Source organism: Myotis myotis, unplaced genomic scaffold (assembly GCF_014108235.1).
Source record: "Myotis myotis isolate mMyoMyo1 unplaced genomic scaffold, mMyoMyo1.p scaffold_m19_p_17, whole genome shotgun sequence".
In the NCBI taxonomy this organism is placed as follows: Eukaryota; Metazoa; Chordata; class Mammalia; order Chiroptera; family Vespertilionidae; genus Myotis; species Myotis myotis.
Genome location: NW_023416321.1, coordinates 32012503 through 32026128, shown reverse-complemented (window position 1 = coordinate 32026128; position 13626 = coordinate 32012503). Strand labels below are relative to the sequence as shown.

Here is a 13626-nt window from a genome sequence, read left to right as displayed (position 1 = left end):
GCTGTGACAACTGCTGCTGGGGGGTGGAGGAGGGCGAGCATGGACAGGGCTTTGGTGCCGTGGAAGCTGATGGGGCCCTGACAAGAGCTCTCTGGGTGGGTAGTCTTGGAGACTGGAGCTGTCTGAGGGGAGACCTGTGCCCTGCAGACAGTCTCTGAGGCCTTCTCTGTGAGAGAGGGAAGACATATGTGGAGGGAGGCATATGTGGAGGGGATGTGGGGCCCAACGAGGGTTTGCTTGTTTTTTGTTCTTTTCAAAATATATTTTTAAATTGATTTCAGAGAGGAAGGGAGAGGGAACATAGAAACGTCAATGATGAGAGAGAAGCATTGATTGGCTACCTCCTGCAGGCCCCACACTAGGGATCAAGTCCACAACCCAGGTATGTGCCCTGACCGGGAATCGAATCACAACCTTCTGATTCATAGGTCGACGCTCAACCACTGAGCCACGCCGGCCGGAGGTTTGCTTGTTTTTTAAGATGTGAGATACTACAGCACGTGTGTATGCTAATGGGAGAGATCAGGCAGAGAAGGGGAACTCGAGGTAGGAGGGAGATAGGGTAATTACATGAGCAAGGTCCTTGAGGAGCTGGCCTCCCTAGATAGGACTGGGACAGTTAGGACAGGGAGGCAGCAGGGCTGAGTGCAGCACAAGGAAGACAGAGGCTCCTGCCTCGTTGCACTCCCATCAGGAAGCCTGGCTTCTAGTACTGACCCAGGCTTTCCTGTGTGACCCTGGGCAAGTTACCGAATCTTTCTGGGCTGTGCTTTCCTGGGGGTAAAGTGAGAATCCCAGTGCCTGTCTGTCCTCTCTCCCGGGGTTTGCACATGTGGCCCAGCCTGTCTGAAAACCCGTCTGACGGATTCCCAGTACAGAGATGCCACTGACTTTGGCCTGAGACCAAGGTCATCTCAAAGGTCAGCCAAGCCTTGTCGCTTAGCAAGTGTCAGGGGCCCAGGGGTTGTGCCCTTTTATCCCCAGTCTCTCACCCCTTTGGAACAGCAGGAATAAAAAGCCTGCCTCGCCCAGCTGCCGTGGCTCAATGATTGAGCATCCACATATGAACCAGGAAGTCACAGTTCGATTCCTGGTCAGGGCACATGCCCGGGTTGCAGGCTCGATCCCCGGTAGGGGGTGCGCAGGAGGCAGCCAATCAATGATTCCCTCTCATCATTGATGTTCTATCCCTGCCTCAACGTCCCTATCTGTGACCAAAAGGAAGCCAGTGGCTCAGTGGGCAGTCCTGGGGCTGTTGTCTCAGCCTCCAGGAGGCAGTGGGTAGAGAGAAGATAACACAGGCTTTGGATCTAGATCACACCCCAGCTCTGCCACTTTTTAATTGTGTGACCTGCCAGAGGGAAAGATTTACTGTGACGCTTGAGTTCTAGGCCCTTGTCCCCAAGCGCTGTGCTAATTTTAGGTTTATAATTCTGTGTTCTTTTACTTATAAGAGACCCCCCCCCCCAAGTGCATAATATCTGGGGTGGGGGGAGGCAGGGAGCAGTGGCACCTCCCCCTCCACCCAGAGTGTCTATGATGCCCATTGGCAAGGCCCCACCCCTCCTCCTCAGCAGACTTAGCCCTTAGGATCACAGGTGAGGGCCTTCTCTCTCTGTTTATGTTCTTAATGGAACACACTGCCTGAGGCCAGCTTCATCCCACGCCCTTTCCATCCCCTCCAGCAGCTAATCCTGCTCATTAGCCACTAAACTTAGTCCAGGGCAGTGTGGGCACATAGTAGGCAGACAAGCCCATCTGCTTCCACTTGCATCTTTCTTACTGAACTGGCTTCCTGGCTCCCAAGGGAGTAGATGCCAAATGCACCTAAGCAATTCACCTTGGGCCCGTACTCCTGGGTGCCAAGCAAAAGCCCCCTTTGACCTTTTAACCCTCATCCCTTGGGAGGACCAGGAGATTATAGCTTCACTTCCAGGCTAGGAGCGTCAGTAGGTTATGCTGGTCTTAAGGATCCCCAGCCCTGGCCCAAACAGTCCCTCTCCTGCCCCCAAGAACCCCAAGTCCTTACCTTGGTGGGGATGAGGAGGGGCAGAGGCAACAGGATAATGGGCAGGAGGTATACAAACAGGTAGAAGCGATAGGCCCACAGGCCCTGCCAGCAGGTGGCCATGGTGTGGACCCTGGAGTGCTGCTGGAGCCACCGTCTCTCTGGAATCCAGGCAACTGAAGGACTGACTGAGCAGGTAGCCAGCTGGGGCAGGCTTATATAAAGCCCGTGGACTGTTAACCATTGACCCACCCTGGCAGTCAGAGTGTTTTTGGAGTCCGGGGGTGAGAGTAAGGAGGAGGGACTTGCAAGAGGTATAAAGATCAGGAAGACTTTGCAAGGAAGGGGAGGAGGGTGAGATCAAGGAGTAAAAGCTTCAAGTTCTTTCAAGGAGTGAGGCCCAGAGTTAACCCCTTCTGTGTGTGCTGGCTGGGAAGGGCTGCTGGGAGGAGCTGGGGAAGGAAGGGTGCCTGGGAGGTTGCTGAGCTGGCCTCCAGAGGGCAAGTCCCCGAGCTGCCTCCCCAGCCCAACCTTTCCTTCCTCCTTCTATTCCTCAAAGCCAGGTTCTCTAGAACTGTGTGTATCCAGGGCCAAGGGTAGGGCAGCATTCCTCTAGAGCGGCCCTGCCCTCTAGGAGTTTCCAGTCTAAGACTGTGGGACACCCAGGCCCGCAGCAAGCCTTCCTCTTCCTTCCAGGTGTCTAGGAAACCACGGGCCCTGACTGTCGCTTACTCACTTTGTGATGTTGAGCCACTGACTTAACTTCTCAGAATAGCCACTTCCTTGTTCTACTGTAATATCTTCCTATTCTGAGGTTCAAATTAGATAAGTTATGGTGTGTTGAGCCTTGATATGTGGTAGGTATACAACAAAGGTTAGGGTTGTGTTGTTGTTTTTAAGGGTTTTCCCTAAATTGCCATGGAAGACCAGCAAAGATTGTCTCATATTTTGGAAATAATCTCTCCATTTATTCATCATCCATCCATCCATCCACCAAACAAGTAGTTTGGTGCTGATTATATATTTAGCCCCTGTGGACGAAAGGGGCCACATGCTGACCTGACAAGCTCAGGGGAGGCCTGCATGGTGGTCTTGCAAACTCAGAGACCTAAAGTAACCACAAAGGATGGTCTGAAATTAAACTTTAACTAAAAGCAGTTATGGCGGGCAGTTACGTCCTAGGCCAGTATCTTCACTGACAAGATCAACCTTTACCTTAACTGAGCCTATCTGTCTATCTTTTTGCATCTATGATAACATACCCTTGAAATGTCTGGGTAACTTGTAACTTCCCTTTTTCTGGAGCCCCTGGGTCACAACCAAATGTGCTGGGTGCCAGGACAGAGACCACAAATTCCTTCATTATCATGTTCATTGATCCTGCACCCACCTAAGTGTGTGTCCATCATTTTACTTTTTATCCAATCCCAGGGGTTTCCCTGCTTTGCTTTATCCCTCCTCCTTAGTCTGCCACCAATGAATTTCATGTAACCCACCTACGTCCCTCCTTTGATTGCAAATGTATAAATACAGATGTAACCCCGCCATTCTCAGAGCGTTATCTCAATTCATTGAGGTTCTGCTTCCTGGCATATGTCGACAGTTTGGCTCAAATAAACTCACAAAAGTTCTTTACAGGTTTCAGTGGTTTTTACGTTAACACCCCATTCAGTGCTAAAATGCTGCTGATAGCGTTAACATTTGTTCAGCATTTAGTACACAGTGGTTAGTGTGCCGTTGGCATTTACTCGGTAAAACCACACCATGAGTTCAGTGTTACTATTCCATTTTATGGGTTGGGAAACTGAGGCCCCGGGATGCAGAGACAGCCAGAATTCAAGCACAGCGATGCGTCGTTTAACATCGGGGATGCGTTCAGAGAAGTGTGTTGTTAGGCAATTTTGTCATTGTGTGAACATCATGGAGGTACTTACACAAACCTGGCTGGTCTAGTACAAGCTATAGCTCCTCAGCTACACACCTGGACAGCATGTTACTGTACTGAATACCACAGGCAATTGCAATGCCTTGTGCTGTGATGTTACAATGGCTATGGCATCACTAGGAGACAGGGAATTTTCAGCTCCATTATAATCTATAATCTATGGGACCACTGTTATATGTGTGGTCTGTTGTTGATGGAAACATCTTTTTTGCTGTTGTTATTAATCCTCACCTGAGAATATTTTTCCCATTGATTTTTAGAGAGAGTGAAAGGGAGGGAAAGAGGGAAGAGAAGAGAGTGGGTGGGGGTGGGGGGGTGGGGGGGGAGAAACATCAATCTGAGAGAGACACATTGATTGGTTTACTCCTGCACACACTGGGACCAGGGCCAGGGATTGAACTTGCAACCCAGGTATATGACCTTGACCGGAATCAAACCCATGACCCTTTGGTATATGGGCCGTTGCTCTAACCATTTAGCAACACCAGCCAGGGCTTGATGGAAACCTCTTTAAGCAGCGCATGACTGTGCTTTATGAGTGCCCTGGGTGGTCCAAACCAGTGCCTGAACTCCAGGCGGAAGGAGAGTACTGGGAATGCGGAGCAAGGGCTCCTGGAGAAGGTGGCAGCTAAGCTAAAACTTGAAAGTTGAGCCTAATTTGGCCATAAGGTGATGGAGGAAGGATCCCAAGCAGGTGGAGGAGTGAAACAGGCCTGGAGGATAGGGTGTGTGTGGGGTGTGTGTGTGTGTGTGTGTGTGTGTGTGTGTGTGTGTGTTGGAGGTGACGGTTGGGGGTTGGAAGGAATTGCCGGTTGTCTTTCAAGCCAGAGCCTCTGCCTCTTGGTACCTTCACCCCTCCCCACCCCCAATACTGCACTCAGTAGAAGCTCAATCCATGTTTCTGTGGATTATCAGAGTGGGATGATGTGTGTGCCAGGACAAGAAGGCAGAGTGCCAGAGCAAACGCTTCAGGAAGTAAACAAAGCGTGGAAGCCTGGTGACGTTCAGGGAACAGGAGCTTCGGTGTGGCTGAAATGTGCGTTTGTGGGGGACAGGACTGAGAGCTGATCACCACATCTCCAGGTTACGCAATGACCTGGGCTGTGATGCCAGTGAGATCTGGAGCCACCCAGGTCTGTGTGAGAGACATGCAATGCCTTCTGCAGGGTGAGCAGAGAGCTATGGGGAGATCCAGGTGGCAGGACTCCTGGCACCAGGCTGGGTGGGAAGCCACAGTGAGATAGGAAGGACTGGCCACCCCCATGCCCCAATTCAGGCTGTGGCCTCTCAACTCCCATGCCACCTACCAGCCACCCGCTAGGGGCAAAGGTGAGGAGGAGTCAGGAGGCACAGGGATAGACAATGGGTTTCAGAAACCCAAGACAATACCCAGTTCTGTTTCACCCTGGACAAGGCCTCTCCCATGGCCTGAGGCTTTGGAGAAGCACTGAGGGGAGCATGGCTGGGCCTCCCCAGAGGAACAACATCCACTCTCTGTCTAATCTGCATCCCAATTCCCCCAACTCTACACCAACCTGTGGTGCAGGCTCCCAGCAATGCAGCTACTTGCCCAGGGTCGCACAGCTTGTGGGTAACGGGGAAAACCCAGATTCACATCCAAGACTGTCCATGCTCTTTGCCTAGCTTTCCCTGGGCTCCTGTGATGGCAAAACTTGGTGTTTCCACATTAGATGGCTACTCTTTTAAAAAAAATTGATTTCTTTACAGAGAGGAAGGGAGAGAGTTAGAAACATCGATGAGAGAGAAACATCTATCAGCTACCTCCTGCACACTCCCTACTAGGGATGTGCCCGCAACCCAGGTACATGCCCTTGACCAGAATCGAACCTGGGATCCTTCAGTCCGCAGGCCGACGCTCTATCCACTGAGCCAAACCGGTTAGGGCTGGATGGCTACTCTTTTACTAAGACACCATCCCCGCTCCCCAGCTTTGCTTCTACAGCCCCCTTCGGTCATAGGCTCTTGGGACCCTGGCTGATCCTCTTTTGAGGACCAATGTTGGGGTGCTATCACATCCCCAGCAGCAGGTGCAGTCGATGATGACTTCCTAGCAGAAGCCGTGTCCTGAGGCCGGTGGGAGGTCGCCAGCCGTCACAGAGCTTTTCCCTTGCCAGTCACAGCCAGGGCCCCACTCTGCCAGACCCTGTTCAGTGCTCCTGTCGGCCTCACCCGCTCTTCTTTCAATTAACCCTGCAAATAACCGTTCCTTTTGTCATGGCTCCTATTGGACTGTGAGCAACACGTGGCAGGTGCTGAGATCGTCCTTCTTCAGCCTTGCTTGGGGTCTTTCCTGTGCCAGGTCTCTGCACTATCTCAGGGAGGAGTCATAACCAGGAAACACCTACTGTGCACTTTGACCATTGACCCTCCTGGAGAGAGCCACCGAGAGCAGCCGAGAAAGTACTAGGGAGAGAGATGTTCCCAGCTTCCAAGAACCGGCTTATCCTCAGAAGCAGGTGGTAGATAAACTAGAGATAGAGCCGGGACTGAGGCCCAAAGGTAGCTTTTAGGAAGTTCAGACCTGGACACATGAGACAGGCATCAGAGAGAGGCTCCCAAGGCAACCGGGTGGAGCAGGCTTGGCCTGGAGCCCACAGGGGCACAGCCCAAGTGGTCCTGGAAAGACGAGAGGATTGGCCATAGCAGGGAGCAGGAATGAATTGTGAGAGCGGGGATTGACCTGCCCAGCCTAGAGGAGAGAAGACGGGGTGTAGGGCTGGCTGTGAAATCTTGATTGAAGAAGAGGGCAGGAATGTTCTCATGCACAGAGGGCCACAGGGAGCAGGGCGAGGGAGGCACCCTGAGGCTGTTTACCAGGACACCTCCACCCCCTCCCCAGGGTGAACGGTGAAAGGTGATGCATTCCCCAGCACCCGAAGCGCCCTTCTTGGGTGGCTACCTTGCCCTGAGACCGTAGGGAGAGGTGGAAAGGGGTCCCACACGGAGCAGGAGGGCGGGCATCTTGCTCACAGCTCTGAGAATGCTGGACCCAGAATCTGACTGCAGGGTTCCTGACTGCTCCCCGCCTCTGACACTGCCTTTCCAGTTGGGCCCACCCATTTTGTCTCATACCCCCCTCAGCACCTTGGAAGGTGCTCCATAGGTGCTTAAACGACCCCTACAAGACCCTCTCCTTGCCTTCCTCTTTTGCCTCAGCTCTCACCATTCCTGCCTCGATTCAACCGTGTTCAGATCCTCACCTGGCCCTGCATTGTCTAAAATCTCTAGGAGGTGGCCATGCTCCTGCTTCCTCTTGACATGCTTTCCCTGCCCCCCTTTCCCCACTTGATTGGTTAAGTCTTGCTTATCTTTCAAGTCAGCCTAAGACTGAACTTCCTTCGTGAGCTCTCATCACAGACTAACTCAGGCTGCCTGCTAAGTGTCCTATACAGCCACAGCACATATCACACCGCATTTCTCTCTCCTGATAACCTGCCCATACCCCCACCAGACTATCAGTTCCATTGGGACACAGTCTGTCTATATGAATGTCTGTATGCACTTTTCAGCCTCGAGTTGATACCCAACAAAAATGTGTTGAAAGAATGGATGGATGGATGGATGGATGGATGGATGGATGGGTGGATGGGTGGATGGGTGGGATGCCCATATGAAAATGTATAAAGTCCACATCAGAGAGTCTCCTTCCAGCATGTTCTGGAGCTGGTCCCTGGTTCTTCAGCTAGGACAGATGAGGGCCATTGATCAGGTAACAAGGCAAAGAAGTGAATAGGGAGGGGGGAGTGCTTCTGGAGAGGAGCGAGGTGACCTGACTGCCACAGGAATCTGTGGCGACAGCAGCCATGGGGGCGCACCTGGCCAGGCGCTACCTGGGTGATTCCTCAGGGAAGCCAGACCCCCTGCGGATGCCCGCCTTCCCACCCATGGCTCCCCCGGGTACAAGGAGTGCGAGATGGTGGCCACGCAGCAGCAGATGCACGATGCACAGCTGGTGGTTCAGCAGCGAGACTACTGTGCCCACTACCTTATCCTGCTGCTCAAATGCAAGCACGACAGCTTCTCCAACTTCCTGGCCTGCAGCACGACTGGGGCTTCTGCGAGCACCTCGACTAGGTGATGCTCAAGTGGAAGGAGCAGCGGGAGCAGAGGGAGGTGGATCTGGCCAGAAACCAGGGGTCCAGCCAGTGGCCATGTTGTGGGGTCCGCCCGCCACCCTGGAACGAGTGGAGAAATAGAAGCCTCCCGCCCTTAGGCCCCTCCCCCAAAGAAGAGAAGTGAATAGGTTTTCCCCACCATCAAGACTGAAGAGGAGATAGGGAGTAACCCTTCCCGAGGTGGCCCTGCCCATCTGCCTTGGCTGCTGGGGCTCTGCAGGGATCCAGCCAACGCTCTGATGCTGGCCATGAAGACTTGGAGGAACTGGGGACATACTTGTTGCTGGTAATGCAGGGAGGGGGTTCTCGGGCTGACTGTATCTACATCAAGTGGCTGCATCCCGCACTGGCCCGACCAGGGCCAGGGATCAAACCTGCAAATCAGGTACATACTCTTGACTGGGAATCAAACCTGAGACCCTTCAGGGTGCGGGCTGACACTCTAACCCAGGGATGGGCAAACTTTTTGACTTGAGGGCCACAATGGGTTCTTAAACTGGACCGGAGGGCCGGAACAAAAGCATGGATGGAGTGTTTGTGTGAACTAATATAAATTCAAAGTAAACATCATTACATAAAAGGGTACGGTCTTTTTTTGTTTGTTTGTTTTATTCATTTCAAACGGGCCGGATCTGACCCGCGGGCCGTAGTTTGCCCACGGCTGCTCTAACCACGGAGTCACACGGGCCAGGGTGATAAACCTTCCATTTTGTATAACTGTTTGGAGCACAGATGAGATGCTGCCTAATGCATGAATTACTTAATAAAGCCAATTAGATCTTCAAATTCACTCCATTGAATTTTGTTCTTTAACAGATGTGGTGGCAGCATTGAGACCAAAGTAAACTTCTGATGGTTTTGGGGGACAAGAAACATAAGCATGGCCCCCCACAAGCCCCACTATCTTTCTCTCCGTTTCCTAGGGCTGCCGATAAGCCCCTCTAGGTTTGCGCTCCATCCTGTCTTGTGTTCAAGCTCCCGATTTGAATGACTTGCCTTTCCAGGGCAGGTAAGCTTGAGCTGGCAGGTGGTTCTGCCCAGAGCAAGCCCCTAGACAGGCAGGTTAGTAAGAAGCTAGAAAAATTCCTTGGCAAGTGGAACTGGGAAACAGACAGATAGTTAAACAAGGCCAAGCAACTTACAGCCAGCTTATAAATCACAGTCTTATCTTCCCGAACCAAGGACACATAGGAGCAAATGGTTTACACATTCCAGACCGTGCCAGGGGCAGACCCACCTTGGTCCCGGGTCTTTTCTGGTGACAAGACCACAATTTCCCGGTGGAAAACCCCAGGCCTGAGCTCTGTCCTTGGATTCCACGATGGGAACTGCTGACGCTTCAGTCCGCAATCCCCAAATGTTTGGAGTCAGCCCCCAGATTCCACGCTGAGAACTGTTGGTGGCAGCTGCAGTTCTCCATTTATTTTGAAATCAGTCCACAATCCTCATTCCTTGGGATTTTTTGGTTCAATACTTTTCCCCATTCAAGGTTCCATGGGAATTGGTGGTGGTTCCCAGCCGGAGTAGACTGGGTCCAACTTAAGAACTGAACTGGGTTCAATTTAAGAACCAGACTGGGTCCAGGATTGGACTAGGTCTGATTTGAGCTGTACTGGGTCCAGCAGGAGGTCTCAGGTGAATATTAAGAAACAGGATCCGCCCAGCCGGTGTAGCTCAGTGGTTGAGAGTTGACCTATGAATCAGGAGGTTGCCAGTTGATTCCCTGTCAGGGCACATTCTTGGGTTGTGGGCTCGATCCCCAGTGGGAGTCATGCAGGAGGCAGCCAATCAATGATTCTCTCTCATCATTGATGTTTCTCTCTCTTTCCCTCTCCCCCTCTCCCTTCCTCTCTGAAATCAATAAATCAAAGGAAGGAAGGAAGGAAGGAAGGAAGGAAGGAAGGAAGGAAGGAAGGAAGGAAGGAAGGAAGGAAGGAAGGGAGAGAGAGAGAGAGAGAGAGAGAGAGAGAGAGAGAGAGAGAGAGAGAGAAAGAAAGGAAGAAAGGAAGGAAGAAAGAAAGAAAGGTATTTTTTTTAAGAAAGGTCTTTTATATCTAAAGAACCAAGTGTGCCACCTTCTAGCATACTTGCTTATTTTATGTTTAAGAACCACAGTCCTAGAAGCTGCGGATATTTGCAAAGGAGGCAAAATCTTGCTGGACACAGCATAGAGTTGGCAATGTCCATTGCGAGGAGTATTCCAGTTAATCAAAATCATTTAAAAACTGCACTTAGCCCTAACCAGTTGCTCAGTGGTTAGAGTGTCAGCCCTTCGACTAAAGGGTCTCAGGTTCGATTCTGGTCAAGGGCATGTTGCAGGTTCCATCCCTAGTCCTGGTCAGGGTGCATGCGGGAGGCAACCAGTCAATGTTTCTCTCTCACACATCAATGTTTCTCTCTCTCTCTGTCTCCCCCATCCCTTCCACTCTCCCTAAAACCAACGGGGAAAAAATATCCTCAGGTGAAGAGTAACAAAAAATAAATAAAATAAAAACTGCATTTGAATGTAACAGTTTCCAAACTGAGCAAACAGAATGATATACTTATTTTAATTCACATGCAGAAGCTTACAAAAGCCTTTAGTATTCCAAAAGAGCTTTACTAAGAGTCATTACAAAAGGCTAATGAAAAATTAAAGAGGTATCTAAGATAAATAATAGGATAGATGTGATTCCTACTGCTCCTTATCCCTTACTTTCTTTAAAAAAAAAAAAAAGATTTTTTAAAATTGATTTTTAGAGAGAGAGAAAGAGAGGGAGAGAGAGAAACATGGATGTGAGAGTGAAATATCGATCGGCCCCCTCCCAGGGGTTGAGCCCTGACCGGGAATCAAACCAGGAACATTTTGGTGCACAGGATGCCGCCCAACCAACTAAGCCACACGAGCCAGGGCTACCCCTTACTTTTCTCCTAAGGACTCACATTTCACTAATTCTGCTTTTCCACTCTGAAGAGACTACTAGACAGTTACTGTTTAAAATAAAACTCCCTGAAGTTGAGGATGAACCCCTTCAGGTATCTTTTATCCCTGAGTCAAACACTAAGGTCGGTAGTTTAAGAATTTCCTAAACCTAGGGAGAAACCCCAAAAGTTTTTTGAAGACTTTATTAAATGTCTAGATCATTTCCAAATAAGGAAGAAAAAAATTGGAATGTTAATTATAAAACTCAAGGTTATCTACTTTTAGTTTCTTAGTGCAGAATTGGGTCTACTAGCAAACATGTTTTATGCCACACTGAGAAATTTTCTATGATAAAGCACGTTTCTATGCATGATAAAAAGTATGTATATGTTTGCAAAAGCACAGATTGCTAATATAAAAGACAGTTCATAATTGTTTATTTCTTAGTTTTCATTAAAATCGAGGTTTTTAAGGGTTAAAAATTACACTGTATGGAATTAAAACTACTAGAATAACAAGGAAACAACTTTGAATGTAAAGAAGTGTTTTCAGTAAAAGAAGATATAAGAAATGGAAATACATTTTTTTTTTTTTTTTTGGTTAGGAAAAAGGAAATAAATGTGTCCTAGACAGAGGCAAAATAGAAGAGGAAAAACAGGACAAGATCTAAATGTAAGAGAGATATTAAATTAATTGGGCTCGTTTGGTGTGATAACCACCCTTGCCACTGCCTTCCCTCCATCCTGGCCTAAAAGCAATCCTTCCTTTTCTTTTGTTAATATTCTGTTGACCCATCTTTCTTCCTGTAAAAATCTTCCATTTTGTATGACCTCTTGGAGCACCCTTCTAGGTGCTGCCCAATTCATGAATCGCTTAATAAATTAGATCTTCAAATATACTCATTTGAATGTTGTTGTTCTTTAAGTTTTATTTGTTTATTTTATTGGGAAACCAATGTAGCAAACCTAGGCTTATTGAAAATGAAATCAGTAACTAAGGCTGCAGTAAATTTGGTTCTTTAACAGTATCAAACAGACCTGGGTGTGAACGCTGACTTTGTAAGCTTGGTGCCTACATGACCTTGGACAGAGCACCTCTCTGAACTTCAGTTCTGTCTCTGTAAAGTAGAGAAGAAACGGAAAATGGAGCCAGAAGGGAGGACTCGAACGCACCTTACAGAATTGTTGGAAGAACTAGAAACAGCGCAAAGGGCCCACCCTGGGTGGCACTCAATAAAAGGGAGTCATTGTTATTTCTTGTTGGCCAGCAGCTGGGTGGGTACAGCCCTCCTTCAGGTTTCCTTGAGTCTCAGAATCAATAAACCAGTGTGCCCTCTGGGGATTCAGCTTCAGTTTATTTGCCCAAGGGATCATTAGTTGTGACAAATGTGGGCAGGACTCTGCCTGACCAAGCAACGTTTCCCTCTTGTCACGTGGACTGACCTTGAAGGCTGGGAGGTGGGGAGTGGGCCCTGCCTGGGAGGAAGCAAGGAGGCACGTGTTTGGAGCGCACAGAGCCTTTTGCAGAAGAGCTTTCACTGATGACAGCAAGATTTAATCAGATTGTCTTGGGTGTGGGCGTGGTGATAAGGCTAGTAGAGTGGCCCCAGTGCTTGTTTGGATTATGGAACTCTCTGACTAGGAGAGCAGCTGGAAGGCTGCCCAGAAGAGGGACGCCCTCCTAGTCCTTCTCGGGACAAAGGGTCCTCCCCTCCTGCCACTCCTTGAAGCCGAGGAGCAACTTCCAAGAGGTTTGAGGAGGGAGGAGGGGCTGGGGTTCTGGCCTCAGCTTCCCATCTGAGCTCTGCCCTTCACCAGCTGTGCCACCAGATCTGGGTCTTTCTGAATCTCAGAAATAGAATGAGCGTGAGAAAAACCCATGAGGAAGGATTGGGGTGAGGGTTGTGTCAGAGGATATAGGGTGCACAGGAGGTCCTGGGACAAAGGTTGGTTTCCTCCTTCTCCCTTTCCTCATAAACTGCTGGTTCCTACTCAGCTCTTAACCCTCCACACGTGGGTGCAGGTGTGCACCCCTCCTGGCTAAACCTCCTCAGGGCACCGCACGCCCCCACTCCCACAAGGCCGAACGGAGACTTGACTTCTGTAATAGGCTGCCCGCCTCCGTTTCCATTCCACAAACACTCTTCCCCATCACCCACGACCAGATTATGCCCGCCACCCTTGCCTGACATTATGGCCCGTCTTGACCAGAATACTTTCAGGACATACCGGTTACTCTGCTTTTTAGTACAAACTGTACTTCTGGTGGTAACATTTGTCCCGGCCCGTTCTCACTGGACTGTGAGAGCCTGAGGAGCAGAGTGGGGATCTGATTCGCCATCTTGGTTGGTAGCTCAGTGTGTAACCCAGTGCTCTTCTCTCTTCTTAGAGAGGAGGTCTGAAAGTGATGGCTGACAGACAATATATGACTGACAGATGGACTCACTGGGTTCCCTTATCCAGCACCCAGCACTCCCCCCGTATACTCACCCATTTCCTTCAACAAGATGCCGAAGTGTTGTAGGCAGCGGGAAAGGCACTGAGTGGTAGACCCGCGGGGTCAGACTGGACTGGGTTCAGCAACCTCGGTACTTGGGTTCTGGCTAGGGAAGAATTCAGAGCCGATCTAGCTGAGT

General features: G+C 50.0%; 1 protein-coding gene and 1 pseudogene across 2 annotated transcripts in view; one reads left to right on the top strand and one right to left on the bottom strand.

Moving 5' to 3' along the window:
- The window catches only part of SLC13A2 (solute carrier family 13 member 2), a 38846-nt gene extending 25220 nt beyond the window's left edge, over positions 1–13626 (bottom strand). The window contains exon 1 of one of the 2 annotated variants that reach the window (XM_036342030.1): positions 13481–13626. Coding sequence is in view for 1 of the 2 variants with exons in the window: in XM_036342029.1 (XP_036197922.1) it covers positions 2030–2131 (102 nt within the window). In the remaining variant the exon portion in view is untranslated. Of the gene's footprint in view, positions 1–2029; positions 2132–13480 lie in introns of those variants that run through there. The other variant, XM_036342029.1, reaches the window with a different exon arrangement.
- Positions 7778–8048, top strand: LOC118672380 (annotated as a pseudogene).